At 39.4% G+C, this 27,235-nt stretch overlaps 1 protein-coding gene across 1 annotated transcript; it reads left to right on the top strand.

Moving 5' to 3' along the window:
* Positions 1-4,426: 4,426 nt before the first annotated feature.
* Positions 4,427-26,328, top strand: TM4SF18 (transmembrane 4 L six family member 18). The gene is made up of 6 exons (XM_082624203.1): positions 4,427-4,615; positions 4,707-4,900; positions 7,586-7,675; positions 20,584-20,726; positions 24,865-25,045; positions 26,044-26,328. Exons 2-6 carry the CDS (start codon positions 4,724-4,726, stop codon positions 26,056-26,058), a joined length of 606 nt encoding a protein of 201 aa, XP_082480329.1. The 5' UTR covers positions 4,427-4,615; positions 4,707-4,723; the 3' UTR covers positions 26,059-26,328.
* The last annotated feature ends 907 nt before the right edge of the window (positions 26,329-27,235 follow it).

The following is a 27,235-nucleotide window of genomic DNA, read 5'->3' as shown; positions in this document are numbered from 1 at the left end:
TTATGAAGTCTCAACTAAACCCTAATAAGTCTGTAAAACACTGTTCTTTCTGGGTTTCTTGGTAGCCAGTTACCCTCTTCAGAGATTATCCTGTTCTCCCCCTTCCTCCTTACCTTATTTCATTGCTTGTTAGAATCTCTATGACTGATGTCTCAAGGTGAGAAATACTTAAAGCCAAATTAAATATTTTCAGGTTTTTAAACATCTTTGCTTAAAAGTTGATGAGAGACGGGTGGTTAAATACTGACTGGAGAGACTGTAAATTTCAACGCCGGATGATACTGTGATCGTCTCCCACCCTCAGTTCATTCCCCCTCAAGGTTAATTCCTTTGGCTCCTTGAAGAGTTTAGCACCTGGCTCTCCAAATGCAGTCATTCTCTCCCAAACTACCATTGTTATAATAGTTGATATTAATATTCATTGCAAGGCACCAATCCAATATCCAGCCCTCTCAGTTGCTTTCTTCCAATCCTCCTGCTTTCCACCCTGCTTAGGCCACTCACTCCCATGGTCACACCTACTAGTCTGCTAGGGATGCCATGACAAAATACCACAGAATAGGTGACTTAATCAACAGAAATGTGTTTTCTCACATCGATGGAAGCTAGAAGTCCAAGATCAAGATGTTGGCAGGCTTGGTTTCTCCTGAGAACTCTCTCCTTGGCTTGCAGATGGCTGTCCTCTTGCTGTGTCCTCCTATGTCTCTGTGCACAGGCACCTCTGGTATCTCTCTGTGTGTTCAAATTTCTTCTTCCTACAAGAACACCCATCAGATTGGATTAGGGCCCACTCTACCAGCCTTGTTCTAACTAAGGCCCTCTCCCTAAATATAGTCACATTCTGAGGTTATGTGGCATCAACATATGAATTTCAAGGGAGCAAAATTCAGCCCAAAATATACCTCTAGACTGTCTCCACCAATTACTGAAACATGTTAATCTCTGATTCCAGCATCCTTTCTTCCCAATCACTGCCTTCTATCTTTACAGATCTTTTTTGTTTCCATTTTTTTATTGAAGTATAGTTGATTTACAATGTTGTGTTAATTTCTGCTGTACAGCAAAGTGATTCAGTTTTATATATATACATATACATATATATATATATTCTTTTCCATTATGGTTTATCACAGGATGCTGAATATAGTTCTCTATGCTATACAGTAGGACCTTGTAGCTTATCCATTCCATATGTAATAGCTTACATCTGCATCTTTCCAGCTCTTTATCTCTCTGCTACTCAAAACCAGTCATTCTTCAACCACACTGGGACACACAGTCTACAAATACAACCCCTTTTTTACTGTTCCTCATATTCTTTCATGTCCTTACTTCCCTCCTTCTTCCTTCCACAGTCTATCACGATAATCACTCTCTTATATATATTCTTGATTCCTTTGTCCCCTCCTCTCTCTTTATGATACTTGCCTGGCAAACTCCCAATCCTGGTTGATTCCAGCTTTCTTACTACTCTCTGCCCACACCTCTGCAGTTGAACTGCACTGGGACAAGCACTTGACCATGCTGCCTAGTCTCACTATAAATTCATGACCTCAAGAGGGCCCTCAGTGCCTGCCAGCATCTGCCACATCTCTCTAGACCTTTCACCATCCTGCTTTCTTAGGCAACTGTTTCACACCTTCTCCTCTCCCTCCAAACCTGTAACGCCCTCTCTCCATCTTCATTCTCAGCTGATAAGCCTGCTTCTGGTTTTACTGAGAAAGCAGAAGCAATCAGAAGTTCCCACACCTCCAATTCCTTATGCTCTGTCTTCCTTTTTTTTACTAACACAGAGCTGCCCAGGCTGCTAGCTCAGGCCAGCTCCTCCATCTGTGCACACACTCCCACTGCTTCCCATTTACTCAAGAACACAGCTCTAGCAATTCTCCCCAGTTTCTCTCTTCCACTCCCCTCCCCTCCCCAACCCTCAACAAGAATATTCCCATCAGTATAGGAATGTGCTATAATTTTTTCCTTTAAACTTTTTCCCTGGACTCCCACTTTCCCTCCAGCTAAACTCTCCAAAAGTGTTACCTCTTCTCTCTGTTTCCAATTCCTCTTTTCTCATTCTCTCACGAACCCATTCCAGTTGGACTCATGTCTGTCCCACCACTAAAGGTCCTCTTATCAAGCTCATTGATGACCTCCACACTGCTAAGTCCAATAGCCATTTCTCAGTCCTCCCACATTACTCACTCTATAGGCAGCCTTAACTCTAATTGATCACTTCTTTCTCAACTAGGAACTCGACTTCCAGGATAAGCTCTTGGTTCTTCTAACTCACTGGCCACTTCTCAGTCTCCTTTGCTGACTCCCTGTCTTGTTCCCAAACTCAATTCACTGGACTTCCCAGGACCTAGTCCTTGGGTCTCTTTCCTAACTACACTCATTCGTGCATAGTGTTTCATGTCTTTCAATACCATGTATACACTGACAGCTCTCACACACTCCATCCCAGACCTCTTACCTGAACTTCATATTTGTGTATCCAACAGCCTAATTGGCATCTCCACTTGGATTTCTTTTTCTTTCTTTCTTTTTTTTTTTTTTTTTTTGCGGTATGCAAGCCTCTCACTGTTGTGGCCTCTCCCATTGCGGAGCACAGGCTCTGGACACGCAGGCTCAGCGGCCATGGCTCACGGGTCCAGCCGCTCCGCATCATGTGGGATCTTCCCGGACCGGGGCACGAACCCGTGTCCCCTGTATCGGCAGGCGGACTCTCAACCACTGCGCCACAAGGGAAGCCCCAAGTAGCTCAATTTTTTAAAAAATATAAGTATAATACAATTTAAAAGTATTCATATAAAAATAAGTTTTTATTCTCTTGAATTAAAAGCAGTTATGTTATGGAGTGTTAATACTTTCTGGAGGATAATACAAATTAAATATAAATACTTCTAGGGTTAAGATTTTCAGGGTTCATGATACAAAACTCTTTGAGTATTGAGAGGAATAAATAAGCAGACTTTACTTCTGATCTCTGTACCATTTGGACCATTATGTTCCTATAACTGCTTTTTTATTATTAATGATGGCTCCCATTTACTGCCTGCTCCTTCTCTATCACCTGATACCGTGTTTTGCACACATAATCCTGTTAACCCACACATTATCTTTGTGGGGAAGGTACTGTTTTTTAATCCCCATTTCACAACTTAGGAAGTTGAGACTTGAGAAAGTTAAGTCAAGCAGGGTTCTGAGGTTACCAGCAGAAAGTGGCAATGAGGTCAGGCAACCCTTGAATTCTTTTGTTTTGTTTTGTTTCAGTTTTGGCTGTGGCACGCAGCTTCTGGGATCTTAGTTCCCAACCAGGGACTGAACCTGGGCCCTCGGTAGTGAAATCACAGAGTCCTAACCACTGGAATGCCAGGGAATTCCCAACCCTTGAATTCTTTTTTTTTTAAATTAATTTTTATTGGAGTATAGTTGCTTTCCAACCCTTGAATTCTTTACACCACTGTCTACGTTATCTTTAACATGTTAGTGCCAAGATTCCTTCCCATAATCCTCTCCTTATGTCATCAGAACTACAGGGATCTGTGGCTCTTTAAATTTAGGGCAATAATTTGGAAGGGAGTAGAGAATGGACTTGAGGATATGGGGAGGGGGAAGGGTAAGCTAGGATGAAGTGAGAGAGTGCCAGGGACATATATACACTACCAAATGTAAAATAACTAGTGGGAAGCAGCCGCATAGCACAGGGAGATCAGCTTGGTGCTCTGTGACCACCTAGAGGGGTGGGATAGGGTGGGAGGGAGGGAGGCACAAGAAGGAGGAGATATGGGGATATATGTATATGTATAGCTGATTCACTCTGTTATACAGCAGAAACTAACACACCATTGTGAAGCAATTATACTCCAATAAAGATGTTTAAAAAATAATACTAATTTGGAAGGGAGAATTCCTAAATTCACTTCAAGCTTATTACTCATAAAGCCTTTATCAAATTACCCAACTTCTTTTACCTCTTTTTCCTAGGCAGTTAAGAGATATGAATTTACTCCTGTTATTATTTTATTGCGAGGTAGAGATAATAGATGTGAACTCTTTAGAGGAAAGCTGTACCAGTCTTATAACAATAAACTCATCAACTGTGATGTCTTGTTTTCCTAACTCACCAGTCTTTCCCTTTCTTTGTCCTTTTTGTGCCCCCTGCAGTTTAAACAGTGCTTGGTGAATAGTGAGCATACAATAAAGAACACTGAATAAAAGACAGATACATAAAGTCAGAATATTTGAGCAAACCGCACATCCGGTGCCAGTAGAAGATCCCTTGGTAGTTTTCTCTTTAACCCCCCTGTCCACTGTGGGGGTGAAATTTGCCAGACTCCATTCCAACCGCCCCCCTCCAACTTCCTTCTGCAAACATGCCCAGGATTCAGTCTTGAGTGCTCTAATCCAGAGGAAAATGACTTATTTTAAAAAGCAGTAAAAACACCACATTCCTTTGGCACAGGATGAAGACCAGCTCAGCTTTTCAGCCGTTGATCTTTGTCTATTGTTCTCCAAACAGTAAACCACTATTTCCACACCGACAGATTGCAGGCTGCAGTTGTGTCTGAGTCCTGGACTCCTCATGAATATGAACTGAAGGGCTCTGACCCAGAAAGTGGTAGGTAATCTCCGGGAGGGGGCAGGGGGGAGACAGGTAAGGAAAAAAAAACAGGCTTGATGTAATTCAACACTCTTGAAATCTCCTGCAGGTTCTGAGCAGGGTAACATGGGGTCTTGGAAATGTGGAAGCTGCCTGAGTAGTCTGCTGATTCCTCTTGCACTTTGGAGTATAATTGTAAACATATTATTGTATTTCCCCAATGGGCAAGCTTCCTATGCATCAAGCAATAAACTCACCAACTACGTCTGGTATTTTGAAGGAATCTGTTTCTCAGGTATTATGGTAAGTGTGACTTTGGAGACTTGGGATTGCAGAAGGGGGAGTTTTTACTAAGCATTAACTTGTTCCTAGTGAAAATGATGAATCATGGAAAAATCATTCTTCTAATCATTGGTGTGGGTTTGGAAGATGGATGGGGGTAAAAAGGCAGGTAGTCCATGAGGACTTGGAGGGTAGCTTTGTTTTCAGTAAGCTGCTTATTTATGTAGCTCCAGCAATGCAGGAAATTAGTCCTAATGAAAGTTGGTGGGACACTGGCCTATAGAAATATTATATCCTCATGAAAGCTGTGTGTCAACTTATGCTATTTAATCTCCAGTGGCCTTGCTTTTTCCTAGAACGGATTTTCTGTCTGTACTCAGGATTTCTCTAGCTTGGAGTGGTATTAAGACAGTGGGAAAAGCAGAGATTTGAAGATTCAGACAAACTTGAGTTCCAGGCTAAGCTCTGTCATTTGTGTCATGAGACCTTAAAGAAAGTTACTCAATGTCTTTGGGGGGGTGTTTTTGAAAACTAAATCAAAGTATCCACAGTAAGAATCCATGGATGTTTATCTGATGACTTTGTGCTCTTTAAAAACAAACTGATAGTAAATCATGTTGGCAACTCCGAGGAAAAGAAGTTTTTCCTGATCATATCATTTCTAAAAAAAAACCACACTGTGCACTGCAAGCTTTCTATACCAACAAGAATGCAAAAAAAAAACCTCCATTATAATCTATCTCTACATCTTGGTGGGTGTTTAATTATTATAATATTTGAATAAATATGTTGGAAAGCAGTTTCATTTATTTGTTATTTTGCACGTTAAATTAATAAACTTTGAAATATTAATACACAGTGCTACTGAAGGTGCTCTGTGCTAGGTACATAATGACGGTTGGTGGTGGTACTATGAATAAATGCAAGCCTTTGGGAGAAATATTTCATATGATATATTAAGATCCGTGAAAATGCTTATGTCTTTTGACTTGGTAATCCTAAATCTGAGCATTCATTCTGAGGAAATAATCCAAAATAAGGGAAGAAATTTATACATAGATGTTGGTGGCAGCGTTATTTATAATAGCAAAAAACTAGAAGCATTCTAGCATAGACATGGCAAAATAGATTATGGTCCATTCACCTTACAAAGGATGAAAATTGTAGTTATGAACACGTAGCAACATGGAAAACACATGTTATTTTATATTAAGTGAAAAAAGATATAACAAAATTGTGAATACATTATGATTGAAATTATGTAAAATATACACATGTGGGAGGACATACTTAAAAACATGTGAGAGTAGTGGTATTTTGGGTAATTTTCCTCCATTATTCTTGAGCCCTCTGTATTGCAGCTATATTTTATAACAAAAAGAGAAAGAAGTTTCTCTTTAAACACAGGCTATGCCTGTGTTTCTCCTTTGGCACAGGACTCTAGGGTCTAGGTCTAATTATTTCTAACAATATTGTAATGAAGCTGGTTACTGCACCTGGTTTATTGTGGCTTATCTTGTCATTGTTTCTCTCAATATATAATCGTAATAAGTGGAAGATTTGCAAGACATTACTAAAGTTAAACCAGAATCTCTTTAAAATTGTATTAATTAATGGTGTTGAAAGGAGGAGAATGTAGGACTGTTTGCTTATATTCCATGTAAAATTTAAAACTGTAAAAAGAACCTATTCTCTATTTTTCACTGTCTAGGAATTCTTGAAAAATATTCTTTCAAGATCAAATCCTTTTTGGAGAAAGGAGAGGAATATAGATAAATAATTAAATGGATAGATAAATAAATGACGGCTGAAGGAATTTGGAAACTGGAAATATTCACTACAAGGAATAAAATAACAATGAACTCAACTACAAGATTCAGTACTGAAGAGTACAAGGAAAGGATAGGTGGAGAATTTGCCAGAAGCAATTCACGGTCCATACCTGCCCAAACCAAGGACTATAATCTTGGGTTGAACAAAAAGATAGTTCGGGTTTTTCTGCACCTGAACGAACTTTTTGGCCAACCCAATCGTAAAGAAATCCATGTTCTTTCCGAAACTTGAGCCCTTTGTCTAACATACCAAGAAAGGGAAGTAGAAAACACTGAATTCTCCCAATTTGTTGGCTTCATACAGACAAAACCCACTGGAAAATCTGAATCTAAGATGATCTGAATACTCGGGGAAATTGAATTTACTTTACTTTGGATTAAGAGATTTAGGTTCAGAGTAACCATACCTTCCACCTGCATTCCCAGAGGGCAGTAAGTAGAAAGAGGCTGGCAAATGGCAACGTCTGGTGAATGGTTTTCCTTTGTCCTCCACAAGTGAGTCAGTGAGAAGTGCATGTTTGCTGCAGAGGGTGGTATTCTCATGTCCATACCATTTACCGCTCCTTAATCATTAGCTTTTGATAACTGATAACTATAATAACAGCTAACATTTATCAATCACATGTTATGAATCAAGCACACTATTCAAAATTTTACGTGCAATAGCTCATAACAACCCAAAGAGGTGAGTTCTCAGCACCATTTTATAGGAAAGGAGTCTGGAGTTCATACAGTTATTAAGTGGCAGAACTGGGATTTGAACCCAGAGCTACCTGATCCCAGAGTCTATGCTCTGAAGCACTGTGCTCTGATTATGAGCATGAATGCAAACTAGTATTCCATTTCTGATATTTTTTTCTCTTCCCTACTATAGATGCTTATAGTAGCAGCAATTCTTCTTGTACTGGAGAATGATAACAACTATAAATGTTGCCAGAGTGAAAACTGCAGCAAAAAATACATGGTAAGAACAATAGTATTTTGAGGATGGTTGAGTGTGCTCTGGCTTTCTTTCCTCTCACTTGGAAATGTGAAAATATTGACACTATTGTACCCTCTCCATCGTCCTTTCAGTTCAGAGCCCAAGAGTTTCCTCCAAATATTATCTATTTTGTCTACAGTTTTCCTCCACTTTTGTTCTGCTGATATTCTTCTAGCAATTCAAGATTTAAAGATACATGAAATTAGAAAATAATATTACCTTTTCCAAACTGGGTTTCTGTGAGTCTATTTTTTCCCTTATCAACTTCATTGAAGACTAATTTACATATAATAAATGCCATCTGTAAAATTCCATGAGTTTTGACAGTTAACTCCACCCATGAAACTACCATCATAGTCAAGATATGGAATATTTTCATCACCCCCAAAAGATAATCGTTGATCTCTTTTTGTCATTATAGATTAGTTTGTATTTTATATAAATAGAGTCATACAGTATTGGTCTTCTGTATCTGGCTTCTTTCACACAGCATTAGATTTATCTCAGAGTTGGGTATATATGATGGACATTTTTAAAGCTAGAACTTTAAAGATAATTAAAATAGAGTCAAGGGCTTCCCTGGTGGCGCAGTGGTTGAGAGTCCGCCTGCCGGTGCAAGGGACACGGGTTCATGCCCTGGTCCGGGAAGATCCCACATGCCATGGAGCGGCTGGGCCCGTGAGCCATGGCCGCTGAGCCTGCGTGTCAGGAGCCTGTGCTCCGCAGTGGGAGAGGCCACAGCAGTGAGAGGCCCGTGTATTGCAAAAAAAAAAAAAAAAAAAAAAAAAATAGAGTCAAGAGAGAACAATACAACCACATTTTCTAAGCCTATGCTCAACACATACGCACTGGGTTCCTGTATTTCCACCATCATCCACCTCCCCCTCCTCATGTCATCATCATTTATTCATATTTGCATAGCACTTCATAGTTTGTTCACATTTACCCAGTGAATTATATCATTGCTACTCCTGCTTTATAGATGAGTCACCTGTGACTCAAAGAGAATATGATTCATTAACTAGAAGGAGCTTTGCCAGAGGTCTGGGAGGCATTCTTTGCAGCAGTGGTTCCACATGTTGTCTGCACTTTTCAATGATCTGGGAGCTTGGCCTTAGAATCCCACCCCCAGAGACTCTGACTTAGTTGGTCCCAGGTGCAATTACATTTAAATATGCAGCCAAGATGGTATGGCTTACTTTCTTTGACTGTTGCTTTTGGAAGATTAAATTAGTTGTTTAATTGTGCCCCTAGTGGGGAAGAATTAGAAGACCAAAATACTCTCCCTCTGTGTGTGTGTGTGTGTGTGTGTGAGTCTACTTTTTTAACCAATTGAATCAAACATCCCCCAGTAACTGTTGGTATTATACTACAGAAAAGTTTTCAAAATGGTCTAGGTGAAGCAATGGATTCAGGTAAATTTTAACCTATGTACTCAGGGAATTTCTAGAATAGAAATGTTTGTACCATTAAGTATCTAATAAAAATCCATGTGTTCAATTTGCCTTAACTCATTATTAGCATCTCCAGCACAAATGTATGCTAGAAATAGTGTAGAGTCTGGACACTGCCTTATAATCAACATTGGATGAGATGACTGGCATCTCAGTGGGAAGAGCAGGAGGAAGGGAGAGAGGATCCCTGGATATTCTGCTTGGTTCTTTTAAAGTACGCTCTAGGATAGGGGTCCTAACTGATATGCCCCCAGATGCCGAATACCTGATGGCAGTGAAATATGTAGACATTAGAGCAAATTTTCTATTTAAGGAAGAGAGGGAGCTGCTACTCAGGTCCAGCCAATTGCTACCACTACAATATTGGGCAATAATTCTCAATTTTCAATAGGAAGTAGAGATATGGAGTTTTAAGTAAAACTTCACAATTATAAAATGTTGGCAATTAATTCTCATTTAAACTAAATAAAACACATCTTGCAGGCCAAATTTGAGTCTGCACCAGTTTGTAACTTCTGAAGCTCTAGAATGGAAATTTAGGTCATCTAAGATTCATCTTGTAGAGGAGAAAAAAAGTTTCCTCAACCCTCTTTGGGTCCCTGGTTGGGTCTGAAAATTAATCTGATGACAGGTTAACATGAGAAAAGCATACAAATTTTATTGAATTTTTACATGTAATACATGTGCGATTTCACAAGAGAATGAAGACCCGAAGATGTGACTAGAGCAGGAAGCATCTAAACTTTTTAGATAAAGAAATAATAACTTTGTGAAGAATTGACAAGACAGAGAGATTTGGGTTAGGGATAGAAAAAGGTGAAGAAGTAACTAGGAAGATAAGGTTTAGTTAAACAACATTTATTTATACAGAGTTCTTGGCCCCAAATTTTAGTCTCTGGTAATAAGAATGTCTTCCTTCCTCCAGGTGCAGGGAGGGTATCTTTCACCTGGGAGTTTTATGACCTGTTTCAGGGAAGAAGGGTGAGAAGGTGGGGGAGGTCAGAGTGAACTTCCTGCCTCTGCCATTTCCTCAAACCCCTTCAGCTTAAGATATTGATATGCCAAGGTGCTGTATTTTGGGGTAGTGTGTCTTGAACCCCATCATTCTTCTGTCTGAAACTTCCCTCAAGAAGTTTCACAGTCCAGAAACTGAAGGAGTAGATTGTCCCATAACCTAATGAACCAGTCCCTCAGCCCTGGACATTTGTATGAAAACAAACAAACAAACAAACACAAGTTAATGGTTAGAACAAACTATAAACTCAGTTTTTGAGTCTAGAGGGCAGCCAGTTGAGAAGATTTCTAGATGTTGGAACTCCAAGCATCTTCAGATGGAGTGAGAACAGGAAAAGGTAGCCTGACACTTCCCTGGTTCATAGTTTGAATGTCTCTGGGGATGTCATCAGGTGTTCTGGTGAACTCTCTGAGAGACCTACACAGCGACAGGCACAAAGATTGTCTAGTATGAGCTATGGCAGTACTTTCTCTGAAGTTTATATCAAGTTGTCCAGCTTTAGCTTTGTCCAGTTTCGGAAAAAGGGCAGTTTTAGTTCTCAATGATTCCAAATCAGAAGGATGGGTGAAAAACTGGAAACATTAATTTGGGGAATTGTAGCCAGATATTGGAAAAAACTAAAAGAATTTAAGACTCAGTCCAGTGTATAGGTAGATAACAAAAACTCAAAGACAATGAATAGGACTAGAATCTGTTATCCATGAGGGTGTGTTATGACTTTCCAATGAAACATATTTTTTTCTCTACAGTCACCCTCATTTCTATCAGAAATAACCAAAGTAAGACTAATTTGTTTGTGAAATAAATCTAGTCTCATTAAACTTGGCCTGATTATTTACTTAAGTACAGCAAGAACAGTGATAACCATATAGGCTCCTTTAATGTTTACTTTGCTGGAACTTTTCATAAAGAAGCTCAGATCAGACTTTTAAAATCCTCTCCAGGCTAAGAAGACAAGCCAAGAACTTGCCATCAGACTTTGTATAAAATTCCTATAGATTTGGGTTAATTTCTCTCTTTAGGTCCCCCAAATATCCTGAGATTTCTGGGTCTGCCAGGAAGTGACTTTCACCTGGTAAAGCTGCTGGAAACCCTGTAAACAAGGTACCAGGCCACTTTTTCCAAGGAACTTCATTGGCTCCATAAAGTCAACCTTAGATCCTTAAAGTTGTCTGCTCATATCTGATTCTATGAACATTCACAAATATGACATTCTCGTCAAAGCCTTGGTAATATAACCAATGTTTCCAGCTGTGTCCTGTTGCAAGGAGAACAGATTTTTATTGAACTTATGCAAATAATTATATTGCCATAAATCTAAGAATAACCACTAAGGGTTTTCAAATTTTGGAGGGATCAGGTAGGGAGAAAAAGTAATTGTTTCATCTTTGTTCATAAAGGTATGCTTTACAAAATTGCTCTAAGTCATAGATAGCTGAAGAGAAAAAACAGTTTCCTTAAATATGGAAAGCAAAACATTAAGGAACCAGCAAAGTTTTAAAGAGAAAGTAATAAAGAATTATAACTCATCAGTTTATTCAGTCCCATGTAATTAATTTTTCTTCTGCTTGGTTTTCTGTTAGCCATTTTATGAATCCATCAGTTTCTCCATTAGAGTTTTGGAAATTTTTACTCAGTTCAGTGATATGATCTTAACGTTATCAGAAACGTATACTTGTTAGAGTTCTTTCCATGAATCACCCTTAAGACAAGCACTTCTGCAAAAGCATCAGAGTAAAACAATAACTCTCTGTAAATGACAAAAGACTTTAAAATGACCATGGTTAAACATCTGATGAGAGTTTATTATAATGCAAAAGAAAATAAAAATTGGTTATTTCTGAGACATATGACATTTTAAGATAATAACTAGAATTATGACTGATAACGTTATACCAGGATATAGGTTTCTAGGAATGCCATATAATTTCTGGAACACATATAATAACATGTACCCATACAAATATAGCCTAAAAAGGTTAAAAAATCCCTTCTTATTTGACAAAGCTTCCCATGTAATTCAACATATCAAGTGAACCTAATTAGTTTGGTATCTCTCTCTCTCTCTTAAAGGACAGAGAACAAATTACTGAGATGTTCCAGGGGCCCTCTGGAAAATCCCAAAGTTAGTCTGAGGTCAAGAAGACTTCATTTAGAATTTAATTTGGGGGGAAATTTGTCAAAAATATCAAATAGGATCATGTCACTGTGAAACAATACGTAGTGATCCATTTAACTCAAGTTAAACAATTTCAAAGGTAAATATAGAAAGTTACATAGTTGTAAAAAAAAAAACCAAAACTTGACTCTTTAAGTAGAGAAGACTCAGTTGTCTTAAGTAATCAAAGATGTGGTGAAAACAAACAATTCCCTGAAGCCCAAGGAATTATTTTGATAAAACACAAAATCTTTGCTTTTTGGGTAGATTACCCAAAAGGTTAAAAGCCTTTCATGATTTCTTATCAAGAGGAGACCAATAGTCCAATAAAATGTGTCCTTTTAGGGGTGATAAGACCCAATTCTAGTTTTGCATCGGTGTACTTTTTTTTTTTAAAGCATCTTTATTGGAGTATAATTGCTTTACAATAGTGTGTTAGTTTCTGCTTTATAACAAAGTGAATCAGCTATACGTATACATATATCCCCATATCTCCTCCCTCTTGTGTCTCCCTCCCACCCTCCCTATACCACCCCTCTAGGTGGACACAAAGCACCAAGCTGATCTCCCTGTGCTATACAGCTGCTTCCCACTAGGTATCTATTTTACATTTGGTAGTGCATATATGTCCCTGCCACCCTCTCACTTCATCCCAGCTTACCCTTCCCCCTCCCTATATCAAGCCCATTCTCTACATCTGCATTTTTATTCCTGCCCTGCCCCTAGGTTCTTCAGAACCTTTTTTTTTTTTTTTTTTAGATTCCATATATATATGTGTTCACATAGGGTATTTGTTTTTCTCTTTCTGACTTACTTCACTCTGCATCAGTGTACTTTTGATATTAAGGCCATCTTGACCACATAAGATTTCCTCTCTCTCCTTTCTCAGCTCTCTATATTCATTCAATTTGTCCTTTTTTCTCTTTCTGAACAACCAACATTTTTACTTCAGGACAAAATTACTGTTTTCCCTTAATAAAAACACATCTCCATAATTCATACCTTTAACCACATTGTACTTTTCTTGCATACAGAGTCATTCACTTATTACTTCCAGTAGCTTTAATTACATATATTAGAATTCTTAACTCTTAGAAATTTTAATTTCTAGTGAAAACTAGGAAGCAAGCAATTGTGAACTGTCTGTTACATATGAACATTCTGTTGATTGGAAAATTTATGAAGGTATTATTTCATAATTTCTGGAAGTATACATTTCCTCATAGTACAATTTTTCAGTGCGGCACAAGACATGTTTACTAACAAATTCAAATACCTTTAGTTCCTCCGTGTTAGGAAGAAAAAAGTCAGTAAACTTATGTTCAGTAATTAATGTTTCAGTATTTTATCTTATTCAGAAATGATCTAGATATCCAATGAATTTCTATCACTTAACTTAGTATCAATTTAAGGTTTCAAGTTAGCAAAAAGATTTTAGAAGCTTTTTTTTTCTTTTGCTGTATTTCTCACCTGTGACTCATTTATTTTTTTAACTGGAAGTTTGTACTTTTTAATCTCCCTCATCTGTTTGGTGAGGAAGTTATTTTAAAGTAGACATATTTTATAAAACATAATTATTGTTGAAAAGTTCATTTATAAACTTTTATCACACATTTATTTAATTCACTTGTTCTTAATTATGTTTAGATTACTCATGAACATTTTATGAGACACTAGACAAGGTTAGCTGTTATCTTGTTATTTTTCTGGTTGACAAACGTTATAACATATATATATATTAAACAAGCATAAATGTCATAGAAACAAAGAATCTAAAAATTAGATTTTTTTTTAACTACTGTGCTTGGCAGACATTAAACAATGTATTTTTAATGTATGTTTTATTTTTAGATTGAATTTATGGTTTTTATCATCTTAAACATCTAGTAAAGATAATATTTTTTTTTCACTAGTAAACCTAGGTAGAAAAAAATTGTATGACTGCATTATATTTAATGCTGACAACTCTAAAGTTATGCCTTTTTTTTCCAACAATTTAAAAACTAGCTTTATTTACCAAAGATTATTCCAGATCATGTGAATGAAGCTTTGAATTAGTTTTTATGTTTCTGAGAGTTTTAGGGATACTTAATTTATGTGAGTGCTCATTTATATTTACACTAATTTGAATAGAACTCCTTTGAGAGATTTGATAAATTAATTTGGTGATAACATTGGGAGGTAGGAAAATATCTCATATCTATAACATACATATATTGACACAAATAAACATATAGACAGATGCAAACAGAGATCTTATAGCTTTGGTTTTTAAATTTTAACCACGTGTCAGGTACATTAATACAAAACTCATTAGTTTATAGAGAATCCAAATTGGCAGATAGAACAAATTATGGTTTTCCATTCATATGGCTAAACTTTTTACTGATATTTGTGGAGATGACTTTTAAGATTTGTATCTGCCCTTAACAAGTAAACTTATGGAGGCTGTGGACTAGATTTTGAGTAAGGAAGCTTTTATAAATTTTTTTTTTCCAAAGCCTCTTTTCCTTTTTTCCCCCTCACTCTCAGGTGGTTGTGAACAGTGTTTTAGCTATCTCCTGGGATGTTTACATTTCAAAAACATGGTAAGAGTTACATCTCTGAGGGACAGAGAAAAGATATAGGTTTTCTCTTAGATGGAGTTTTAGGACATATCTTTCTATTATCAGAAATCTAGGGTAATCACTACTTAAATTTTTTCATCTTTTTCTTGAATACAGGACAGTTCTGTTTCCAACATCCTGATCTTTTACAATATCTGCCAACATTTTGTGTTAATATCAATAGAAGAGGTTTGGGGATTGGTAAGGTTTAGTGGACTTTTGCTTTTACAGCTGCATTTATGGTTTTGTGAAGCCTCAAATCATAAGACAAGGACAGCTATATTTTAATTCCTCAAAGAACTGGTTTGCAGCCTGAATGATATCAAAGGGCTGACCTGCCTATTCGACTACATTATCTTCAAGTTGCTTCCTTATATCAGGTGGAAGATTTCCAACTAAGATGGAAATGGAAAGATTTCTATGTTCTAGATTTAGAGCTGTGTGTCTTTGGAATATTTTCATAAATCATTCCACAAAGCCTTCACGTGTTTTCTTTTCCTGTGAGTACAGAGCTCCATTTCTGCTTAGGAGAGGAGGCCTTCACAAAAAATGTTCCTATCAGGCTCTGAATATCAACCTCAAATTCTGCCAACTTCTGACCATAAAGCTCTTTAGAAAAAAAAAAAAAGTTTCAAATATTTAAACCAAAGGTATATTTTATCAAGTGACTCAAAACCAATACTTAACCATGGATGAAGAGGTGTCCCCAAAGAGGGTGCAAGAGATGCAGCCTTCTCAAGATCCAAAACCACTTCCAGAGATAGTTGGGCTGCACTCTACAGGCCCACAAGGCCTATGTTTGTCCAGCTTCAAGACTAAAGAAAGAGCCTGGAGTCAACAACAGAGACATCAATGGTTTAATGGATGGGGGAGCTTATGCATCTGAAGCAAGGTCCTGGAGCGATACCCCACTGTGTGCAGCGGATGGAGGGCAGGATGTGGTGGCAGTCTTTGCTCGAGGTGGGGGGAGGGGTAGATTGCCAACCATAGGGGGAATTATGTCAGGTTGGCTCATCAGTTTCCAGGGAAACCAGCAGAGGGGCACGCCCTTCACTGCCCCTTTGATAAGAACAGTCTTTAAGTGGGGCCTGGGGCATGTACATAGGAAGATCAGTCTTGCGAGTAGCTTGTAGGTGAAGCAGGCACTGGTGAGCAGGGGATGCACAGAGAGCAAGAAAGCAACCATCTTGAGTGGCCTGACCACGCAGTAGCCAAAAGAAAGGAAACTTGGACAACCCCTCCGCAGAACTGGTAACAGCCGGGAGGACGCTAGCCACAAATGGGGCGCAACTACATTTCTGTACAGCCATGCCGGGGAGGCTTGCCATCTGACAGTTGGCCACCTGCAGAAGCAAGAACTGACACTTGCATGCCATGATGGGCAGAAAGCCAAGCCAAAGACTCAGGACACAAAGCAAGAGACAAACAGGAAGGCAATAGCTGTCCCTGGGAGGGAAAAGATCAATAACCAGTGGGTACCCCGAAACCAAATTGGAATCAGAGTCACAATCTCAAGAACTAATTCTTGCAAATGTTTTTCTCCTGCCAGTCTGAATTGGGAAAGGAAAGGACCCTTATCATCTTCACCCGACTGGTCCCCCCAGGCAGAGGTTGAAGAGATAACTTGGCAAGAATTCTTCTGCCAGCTTTTGTCAGAGGTCTAGGATCTCTGACTGCAGCTTCCAGATTGAGCAAGGTGTTCCCCAGGAGATGGCGCCCCACGGTGGGTCCCAGAAACTGTAGGGGAGAAAAAAGTTTCCCTCAACCTTTTTAGGGTCCCTAACTGGGTCTGAAAATTAACCTGACAAGGACAGATTGAGAAACGCATACACATTTTATTGAATTTTTCCATGTACACAGGAGTCTTCACAAAAGAATGAAGACCCGAAGACGCGACCAGAGCAGGAAGTTTCCACACCTTTTAGACAAAGAAACAACAATAAGTTTGTAAAGAATTGGCAAGTCAGAGGGGTTTGGACTAGGAGTACTAAATGGTGAAGAAGTAACTAGGAAGGTAAGGTTTAGCTTAACAAGGTTTGTTTATACAGATTTCTTGGCCCCAAATTTCCAGTCTCTGGTAGTAAGAATGTTTTCCTTCCTCCAGGTGCAGGGAGGGTATGTTTCACATGGGAGTTTTATGACCTGTTTCAGGGAAGAAGGGTGAGAAGGTGGGAGAGGTCAGAGTGAACTTCCTGCCTCTGCCATTTCCACAAACTCCTTCGGCTTAAGGTATTCATATGCCAAGATGCCATGTTTTGGAGCAGCATGACCTGAACCCCATGAATTTCTTGGCTGCTATCCATTCCTCTGTGGTGTCGCATCTTCTGCCAACATTCTGTGGGTTGTTATCCCTGGAAAACAAATACTGGCCAAATAAGGGCACTTGAAATAGTAGATAATATTTTGATTATGCTTTTCACTTTTCAAATAATTTTTATATGCATTGTATCCTTTAATTTTTGAAACAGCCCTATTATGTAGGCGCTGTAACCATCTACATCATCTACATTTTACGGACAATGACACTGTGACTCAGAGAGATTCTTATTCCCACTTTATTTTGAGGCTTACTTCGATTGTGCAAATGTATCCACTCATTAGATTGTAATTTATACATGTATACATATATATATATATATATATATATATATATATATATATACATATATAATGCTATGGTTGTAAATTCACCAAATGAAGAAATTCTTCACTGACCTTTCCAGCAAACTGCTTAAGGCCATTTGGTAAATAAGGAGCTCAATCTTTTGAAAACGTCCTTCTTCCTTTTTCAAAGATGACATTGGCGAATAGGTAAATATTTTTTACAAAGTATAACTAACAGAAATCTACTGTAAAAAAAAATTATCTCATCCCATGACAAGGCAAAACTCTATTAACAATCAATATGAAAATATAACTTGAAAGAGCTTTCTATCATATGTGAAGTTGCCAATGAGATTTACTAGTATCAAATAGGAAAAAAGCATAATTGTTCTTTCCTTCTTTGTGTTTTTTTTTTTTTTTTTTTTGCGGTACACGGGCCTCTCACCGTTGTGGCCTCATCCCGTTGCAGAGCACAGGCTCCGGACGCGGAGGCTCAGCGGCCATGGCTCACGGGCCCGGCCGCTCCGCGGCATGTGGGATCCTCCTGGACCGGGGCACGAACCCGGGTCCCCTGCATCGGCAGGCAGACTCTCAACCACTGCACCACCAGGGAAGCCCCCCTTCTTTGTGTTTTTAAAATACTTTTTTCTGATTTTCCATAATGATCATGCATTGATATTACATTTATAAAATAACTCCAAGCAAAGAAATATAATTTGATACAAACTTTGTTCCAAAAATTGCTGGTTTTTTGTTCTTTTCCTGGTCTCAGCTTTTGAATTTATCAACTGGCTACTGCATGTTTCTGTTTGTTCATCCTACTCTCACTTGAAATCAACATTTTTAAAACTAAATTAAATTTTCTCCCAAACAATACTGCTTTTCTTGGCATCCCTATTTCTGTCTCCTTTTCACTCAAGTCCCAAACTCTGGAATTTTTTTTCAGCCCATCTCCAGCTACTCATTTCCTCCTCAATGTCTTTTTGTCCAGTGCGTGTCTTTGTTGCCACAACTTGACATTTTCTCCACATGGAATTCTTATTTAGGGGCTCTCTCACTTCTGGTTGGTATGCCACCACTGCCGGAGTAATTTTCCAAAATCATTTATTGGTTCATGTCACTTCCTTGCTCAAAAATTAATTTCATGACTTGTTAGAAAAACAGCTATTCCAGGTCTAAGGCAGCATAAATTCAAACTGATCTTGGGACATCTTGTGCCAGGAAGCAAGGAAGTGTTCAAAGAATGATAGGGGTATGTTGAAGGGTACAGTAATTGACTTGAAGGGATGTTCCCACTGGTCATATTTGAACCATTTGAGCATCGAAAGGAATAATAACAATTATGAGTTATAACATAATGAATTAGAAAATCCGTGCATCCACAATAATACAGAAAGAGAGGGGCAGAGGAGAGAAACGGGACATAGAAGTTCTTCTGTACAGAAAAATGATAACTTACAAATGCAGGAGAAATGAAAAATTAGAAAAGCAGTACATTACAACCACTTATTGTGATAATCGGTGCTCAGTGAACATGAGGATCATCAGTAGATGCTAAATCCATCTGTTGAAATGTCTTTAGGGAACAAGATATGACACTGTCTCAAAATATTACCTCACAAATTACTTCCTAATTGCAAAGTAGAAAATGTACATTTGTAGATCTGAAGGACAACACTTTAACCAAGAGATCAAATTTAGCATCATCAGTAGCAGTGAGAGGCCCATAATGTACCCACGCCAATCACCTGTTCTTGCCAAAGTGTTTAATCCAAGTCCAATTGTGAGGAAACAATCGAGAAAGCTCTGAATGTGGGACTTTCTACAAGACAACTGGCTGGGATTCTTTAAAAACATTTTAATATCCTGAAAGAAAAAAGGCAGCAAGACTAGTGTAGATTAAAGGAAACTAAAGAGATGTAACCTTGTGCATAAACCTTCATTGGATCCTGTACAAAAAAGGAGAAACAATTGCAGAATAATAGAATATCTTTATTCTTGGGACATAAGTGCTGGTGCGTTTAGGGGTGAGATAGATATCCCAATGTCTGCAACATACTTTCAAATGGATAAGTAACAAAAATGTAAATAAATATATGTGTTTGTCAATGAACATATACATACCGAGAGAGAGGGAGAGAGAGCAAGCAAAAATGGTAAAATAGTCACAAAAGTTGAGTCTAAGAAAAAGGTAGTATACTTTCAACTTTTTTGTAGATTTGAAAAAAAATTTTAATAGAAGACTGTGGGAGAAAAATCCACTTACCCTGAAGGATGAAGTCCAGTCTCCTTGATCCAGCATCCAAGGCCACCTTCTGCCTGGATCTCCCAAGTTACACTCACGTTATGTGATATAAGGGCTGGATTGTGTCTTATCAGCCCTGCTTTCTCAGTTTTAGCACCATGCCAAGCTTCTCCCCTCTACTCATCTGTAGGAATCCCTTTTAGATCAGATCAATCTACTTAGTCTCACAACTTACCTTGTATGGATCTGTCGGTGAACATTGCTCATTCTTTCTACTCAAATGAAAATACCCTCCTCCTCATCAATCCCATGCTCACTTGAGTATAAACATGACCATCTAGGCTATCACATGATATTTCCCCACATATTCCTGTGTGCGAACATATTCAAATATCATCTTCATAAGAGAAAAACAAGGATCGTAGCTTTTGATTCTTAGAGAACCCACCCTACCTAGAAAATAATATGTCTTCAATAAAGAAGTATAGATTGATTGATCACATCCTTTCATTGCATTTATGTATGAGTTGATCATTATTTTGATATCAAAGCTCCAGAAAAAAAGGGGAGAAATTTAGTAAATTAACTAATTTTCTCTATGGAATGCCAAAGAAAAAAATCATTTAAAAACCTATGTTTAAGATCAAGTGGGTTTGGATTAAATGTTTCCTTTTTTTCTGTGGACATTTGTTATTACACAGGCTGCAGTAGGCTTGGATGACTAGGGGAAGTTACCTATCTGATCACTTATTCACAATATCCCCTTGTCTCATTCTATGGCGCTAACCTCCTTCTATGTTTAATTTAGACACTGCTGTCGATGATCTTTTCTGCCCTTGGAATTGCTTTCTCTGGATACTGCCTGGTCATATCTGCTTTGGGCCTTCTTCAGGGCCCTTACTGCCGCACCCTTGATGGCTGGGAGTACGCCTTTGAAGGCACTGCAGGACGGTAAGGAATAATTCCCTGATTTGGGAGGAGGTCTGAAAGTCAGAAACACCTGGTTTCATGCCCATACTCATTTTCCATGATCACTTGGCAGTTCTGTGTGTCTACCTTAGTCCAGAATGTTCCTAATAGTTTACTAATATCCAGACCAATTTGTTCCTACACAGAACTCTGTTTAGATCTTTTTTTTTTTTGGTACGCGGGCCTCTCACTGTTGAGCCTCCGGATGCGCAGGCTCAGCGGCCATGGCTCACGGGCCCAGCCGCTCCGTGGCATATGGGATCTTCCCGGACCGGGGCACGAACCCGTGTCCCCTGCATCGGCAGGCGGACTCTCAACCACTGTGCCACCAGGGAAGCCCCTGTTTAGATCTTTTTTTCTCCAGTCTTTTAATGTCACATGCATTCACTATTTTAAGGCTGTCGTGGACATTTCCGAATGAAAGGCATGTTTCTGCCATACTGCAGAACAAGGCTTCATCGTTATTGGGGTCTGGCAATTGCTGGAGCTTGGGGCTTGGGTGGCCCTGGGAAGTCAGTCTTGTTTTGTGGCCAGGTTGGACATGGAGTCTGTTAGAGATGTGAAAGGGCTTGGCTGGGAGAGAATCACAGTGCCCTTGGATGGTGCCATATGGAGCTATACCATTAGGGGCCACACGAAGGTAGAACCAGGCAAGGTGAGCACCCAAGTGAGATCCAGGGACATGAGTAGGCGCAGGAGTTTGTGGAAGGAGCCAAGAGCTTATCGAGCATGTACTGAAGAAGAGTCCAAGGGGTAGCCTTACTCTGAAGGCTGGTAGTGCAGTCAAGTGTTGAGGGACCCAGTCCTGGATCACAGAATGCCTCACACTGGCATTGTGCTGGCTCATGGCCCTACCAGCTCGGGAGGGAGCAGGGCCCAGACAGAGATACAAGAAGATCTACTCAATCTCTCCCTGTCTTGTACTGCACAGACAATTCCAATGGAATAAAATGAGGAAGTGTCAGTACCATTTCCTGGGGAAGTTACACTTTCTTCTCAAATCCCCATGGCTGGCTCTATTGTTCAAAGCCCACATCCATTTGAGGTTTTACCTGCTCACCTCAGCCTGCACAGCACAACTGCTTCTGTGTCCACAGCTGCCTTTATTCTAAAGTGTCCATGAGGTACCCCATGCTGTGAGCAGAGCTCTCCCTCAGGTCAGGAGAACCTAGAAAATTACTTCAGGTCTTTCTGAACACTTGGAGGAGACACTCCTTTGGGATTGAAAGGGCTCAGGAAAGGGGACCCTAATGTAGAAAGTGCCACTGGGTACAAAGAGTGGTTCTTTATGCCACCAGCCCCTGAGCTTTTCCCCACCCCCAAAACAAGTAAGCCTCCAATTTCAATGCAGGAATCTCAGGCTGCCCACATGCCTCTTCATTCCTCCTTTAAAGTTGCCCTTGATATTTATATTCACCCGATTCCAGCTCTATAAAAGTGTTTAGAGGTGAAAAATTGGAGGCCATGAAGGGAAACTAAGTTTCTGGGCCCCTAAAGAAGTTTCCAAGGCTTGGTGAATGCAAGGTGGAACAGCTGTTAATGTTGAACAAATCAGCTGAAAGTTGCCCAAATCACCTCTTCATGTGTACATTTATTCAACAAATATTTATTAAGCGCCTACTATGTCCCTGTCTTGGATTAGGTGCTAGACAATCAAAGATAAATTACACAGGTTCACTTCCCTCTAGAAACTCATGCAGATCTGACAGAACATTCTGCTGAGATGGAAGCCTTAGAATGAACATCGCCCTTAGAGCACAGAGCTTCAGTGCTTTTAGATCTGGGTTGAAGTCTCCCGTCTCCTACTTACAAACTGTATGGCCTTAGACAAATATCTGGATATCTCGGAGCCTCCGTAAACTGGAGACAATAATCATTCCTACCTCACAGAACTGAAAATTAAACAGAAGTAAAGCACAGTTTAGATTTAATAAATTCTCGACATGCCAGATTTTATTATTAAAATCATTACCTTGCATAACCTTCTATACCACATGATGGTCTTCCATCTGCCAAGTGGACAGCAAGTTCAGCCATTAAGTTCAGCCACTGGCATGGTGACCAGTGAGGATCCTGAATCAGTTTCATTCAACAAGCATTTGTTGATCTTTGCAATGCCCCCAGGCACTGCCTTAGGCCTTAGACATGGCCATTTAGACATGCATAAATCACAACAGTGTTCTCACAGTACACTGTGTAGTGAGGAACTAGATATACAGATATAGCTATAGATAGAATTCTAACATAACGAAGTACCTGTTTTGTTAGAACGGTGTATGGAAATTGTGGAGAGAATGAGTATCAGGGCAAATTTCTCTGTTCCTTCCAGACCCTGATAGTGCACTTATGACTCATTCCATTTATACAAGAAGAATAAATAGCACCGTATCCTAGGAGAAAAAGAGAAATCCTGCAAGGCCTCTTGCTTTAAAGTGTTGGATGATCTATGCAGAGTATACACTGGGAACAGTCTAGAGTAAGGATCTTGAAGGGATTAGCTTCCCTGGTGTCTGAGACTGAGTTAGGAGTAGGAGGGTGTATGAAGTGGGTCTAGGGAAATGATAACAGGAAATTACATCTGTATGGTGCTTTATAGGTTCCAAAGCATTTTTACATACATCTCATCAAATATTCACAATAACCCTAGGGTTAGATATTTTATACCCATTGTCCAGATCAAAGAGGTAAAATCCCTGGCCCAAGATCCTACAGATCCAGGAGTTCTGACTTCATATTCAGTGCTGTTTACCCCTTGAGACCTAAGGTCCATGAACAATACCAAGAAATTCTCAGAGTGCCTCTGAATGTCCCAGAGCATAGAGAATAAGAAATAAAGAAAGGGAAGAAAGAGAGAGTTAAGGACAACTTGGCTGGCACCAAGGTTGCTCGAATTGCTGTTTTGAAAAAAGGCATCTTGCTGTCAACAAGATATTTACAAACAGCTCTGCCCTGTAACTGGGTTTGATTGTTTTTGTTGCGGGGATTTTTTTTTTTTTTTTTGAGGAAACCAGTTTTTAATTTCAATTTAGTTCAACAAAGAGAGTGTCACTCTTGGAGAAATGCTAATGGCCATAGCTGACCTGGAAGTGGGCAAAAAGACAGGATAATTCAGCACGGTTTTAAGACTATCTTAAACGTGGAGGTGGTTTAATTCTCAAAATCCTGTGCTACGCTAGACTGATTGAACCATTCAGTCTTTTGCTTTTCCACCTCATAATCTCAATCTTTTTAAGAGCTGCAGAACACACAGTGGACCCCAGACCAACAGCATCAACATCACCTGGGAACATAGAAACCCAAAGTCTCCACCCCATCCAGACCTTCTGAATCTGAAACTCTAGGCTGAGACCCAGCAATCTGCATTTTCACAAGCTTTCCAGATAATCTTGATGTATGCTCAAATTTGAGAACCATTGTTCTAAAAGGCTTTGGGACAGAATCTAAGAATAATAGCATCATTTCTCTTTGCTCTTTTACCAACCGTGTGATTTTATATCCAGTGCTAGCTCAGCCCTGTCCCTGACAGCCTAGGCTAACTTTTATTTATTTATTTATTTATTTATTTATTTGCGGTACGCGGGCTTCTCACTGTTGTGGCCTCTCCCTTTGCGGCGCACAGGCTCCGGACACGCAGGCTCAGCGGCCATGGCTCACGGGCGCAGCCGCTCCGCGGCATGTGGGATCATCCCAGACTGGGGCACGAACCCGTGTCCCCCTCATCGGCAGGCGGACTCTCAACCACTTGCGCCACCAGGGAAGCCCAAGGCTAACTTTGGACTCCTAGGAAATGGGGAAATCTCTACCTCTCTTGGTATTGACATGTGTGGCCTTTCATTGCTGTTGAACTCTTCAGTATGCATCTTGCCTCCTAAGTGAATTAGAATTGTCTGAGGCAGGCACCATGTTCATAATAAGCATAGCCCTGTGCTATGCATACTATGTGTTCAATTATGTATCTGAATAATTTTATATATTCATTCACATTTAATAATATTGTTCTTTAATCATATATATCGGTATCTTAATTTCCCAAACATATGAAACTTGTAGACTTCTTCCTTGGACCAAGTCTTTAGGCTTGGCCATGCATCATGTTGACCATTTCCTTCCTCTCTCTCAGTTTCCTTACAGATTCTAGCGTATGGATTCAGTGCCTGGAACCAGCACATGTAGTGGAGTGGAACATCATCTTATTTTCTATTCTCATAGCTCTCAGTGGTCTTCAAGTGATTGTCTGCCTCATCAGAGTAGTCATTCAGTTGTCCAAGATACTGTGTGGAACCTATTCAGTCATCATCCAGGTAACAGAACCCCACTGGCACCTGTACCTCTTCCATTTTACCCGCACTGTCCAGGACTCAATGGATCTTGTTGGAAGGATTTTAGAACTCCATCATTTTCTTTCCATTCCTACTGCCGTCATGTTTACTCAACCTCTAATACCTCAATTTTTTCTAATATTCCAATGTGTCTGTTGGCTTATCTAAATGGATTGAATCAGTGGAATAACTATAAAATCATAGTTCCGTGTTGTATGGTGAAAACACCACAGGTGTTTTATTTATTTATTTATTTATTTTGCGGTACACGGGCCTCTCACTGCTGTGGCCTCTCCTGTTGCGGAGCACAGGCTTCGGACCCGCAGGCTCAGCGGCCATGGCTCACGGGCCCAGCCGCTCTGCGGCATGTGGGATCCTCCTGGTCCGGGGCTCGAACCCGTGTCCTCTGTATCGGCAGGCAGACTCCCAACCACTGCGCCACCAGGGAAGCCCACCACAGGTGTTTTAAATGAGCAATGTTCTATGTAGAAATAACTCAAAGCTCAAAGAAATGTTACCATTTATTGAGAATGTCCCTGTTCATAAAATAGTCGAAGGCTCACAACCTAATCCCAGTGATATAATTTCTCTTTTGAATGCTGCTACATTCAAATAATCCTTCTTTATATTGAGTCATTAGTGAGTGGTTTTGAAGAAGAGAAATACGTCTTTATCCTGTTGAAACTACTTCTGCTTCATCTGCTAAAATATTAACGTTAATTTAATTATGGTGGAAACTGCTAAACCTATCCAGCAAGTCCAGGGTAAAGAGAAATCATGAATGAGACATCTTGTATCTTGTTTAACAACATATAATGTATAATACCTTTCCTAGTAGTTTCAAATAGATATTTTCCTATTCTATCATGTTTTGCATATAAACTATAAGTTTAAGTTGCTACTTGGATTATGGATTATTAATCAAGTCAAGTTTACTCACTTTGTTTCTCTTTCTTTCTTTCTTTCTTTTTTTTTTATAGCCTGGAATCATTTGAATAAGAACAACAATGTTTTTCTTTCTCAAGATATGGTCATCTACCTGTGTCAATTGTTTGGACTTGAGGGCCATATTCAGATGATGGCTTTTTTCTCCAGTTGGTGTTTATTGTCCTCATTGGAAGTGCCTTCCATTTAGAATTTTTTTCTAAGCTGTATGTGTCAGGATCTTCAGAAATGTTCATACCCTTTGATCAAATAAATCCAATTTCTATAGCCTATACTATGAAAATAAATAAGAATATAAGATAAAGCTTTATGCAACTACATATATTTGAAAATTATTTAATATTCTGGAAAATTAGAAATACCCAGAAAGTCTAACTTTAGGGGAAGGATTAAATAAAATATGGTACATTAGTTGTAATATTATGTAAAATGATGATTTAAAGATTATGAGTAGTACTATGTGAAAAAGCAGTTTACAAATTTATGTTTACAGTATAAGCATAACTATCCAAAACAAACAAAACAAAACCAAATAACCAAAATACAGGATAAAAACTAAATCTAGATGGATTTACACAAAAATGTCAGCTGTGGTTGATTTGGGTCATAGGTGACCCTTCCTACTTGTCTATATTTTCCAAGTTTTCTTTATTATGTTTTACTATTAAAATACTTTTTGGGGGGACTTCCCTGGTGGCGCAGTGGTTGAGAATCTGCCTGCTAATGCAGGGGACACGGGTTCAAGCCCTGGTCTGGGAGGATCCCACATGTCGCAGAACAACTAGGCCCGTGAGCCACAACTACTGAGCCTGCGTGTCTGGAGCCTGTGCTCTGCAACAAGAGAGGCCACGACAGTGAGAGGCCCGTGCACTGCGATGAAGAGTGGCCCCCACTTGCCACAACTAGAGAAAGCCCTCGCACAGAAACGAAGACCCAACACAGCAAAAATAAAATAAATAAATTAATAGAACTCCTATCCCCAACAACAAAAAAACCCTTTTTAAAAAAAAACATATTTTGGGCCTCCCTGGTGGCGCAGTGGTTGAGAGTCCGCCTGCCGATGCAGGGGATACGGGTTCGTGCCCCGGTCTGGGAGGATCCCATATGCCGCGGAGCGGCTGGGCCCGTGAGCCATGGTCGCTGGGCCTGCGCATCTGGAGCCTGTGCTCCGCAACGGGAGAGGCCACAACAGTGAGAGGCCCGCATACCGCAAAAAGAAAAAAAAAA

The sequence above is a fragment of the Mesoplodon mirus genome, assembly GCF_964341445.2.
Source record: "Mesoplodon mirus genome assembly, chromosome: 6".
NCBI lineage: Eukaryota > Metazoa > Chordata > Mammalia > Artiodactyla > Ziphiidae > Mesoplodon > Mesoplodon mirus.
Note: the sequence above shows the minus strand (reverse complement) of the source record. Positions and strands in the feature narration are given on the sequence as shown.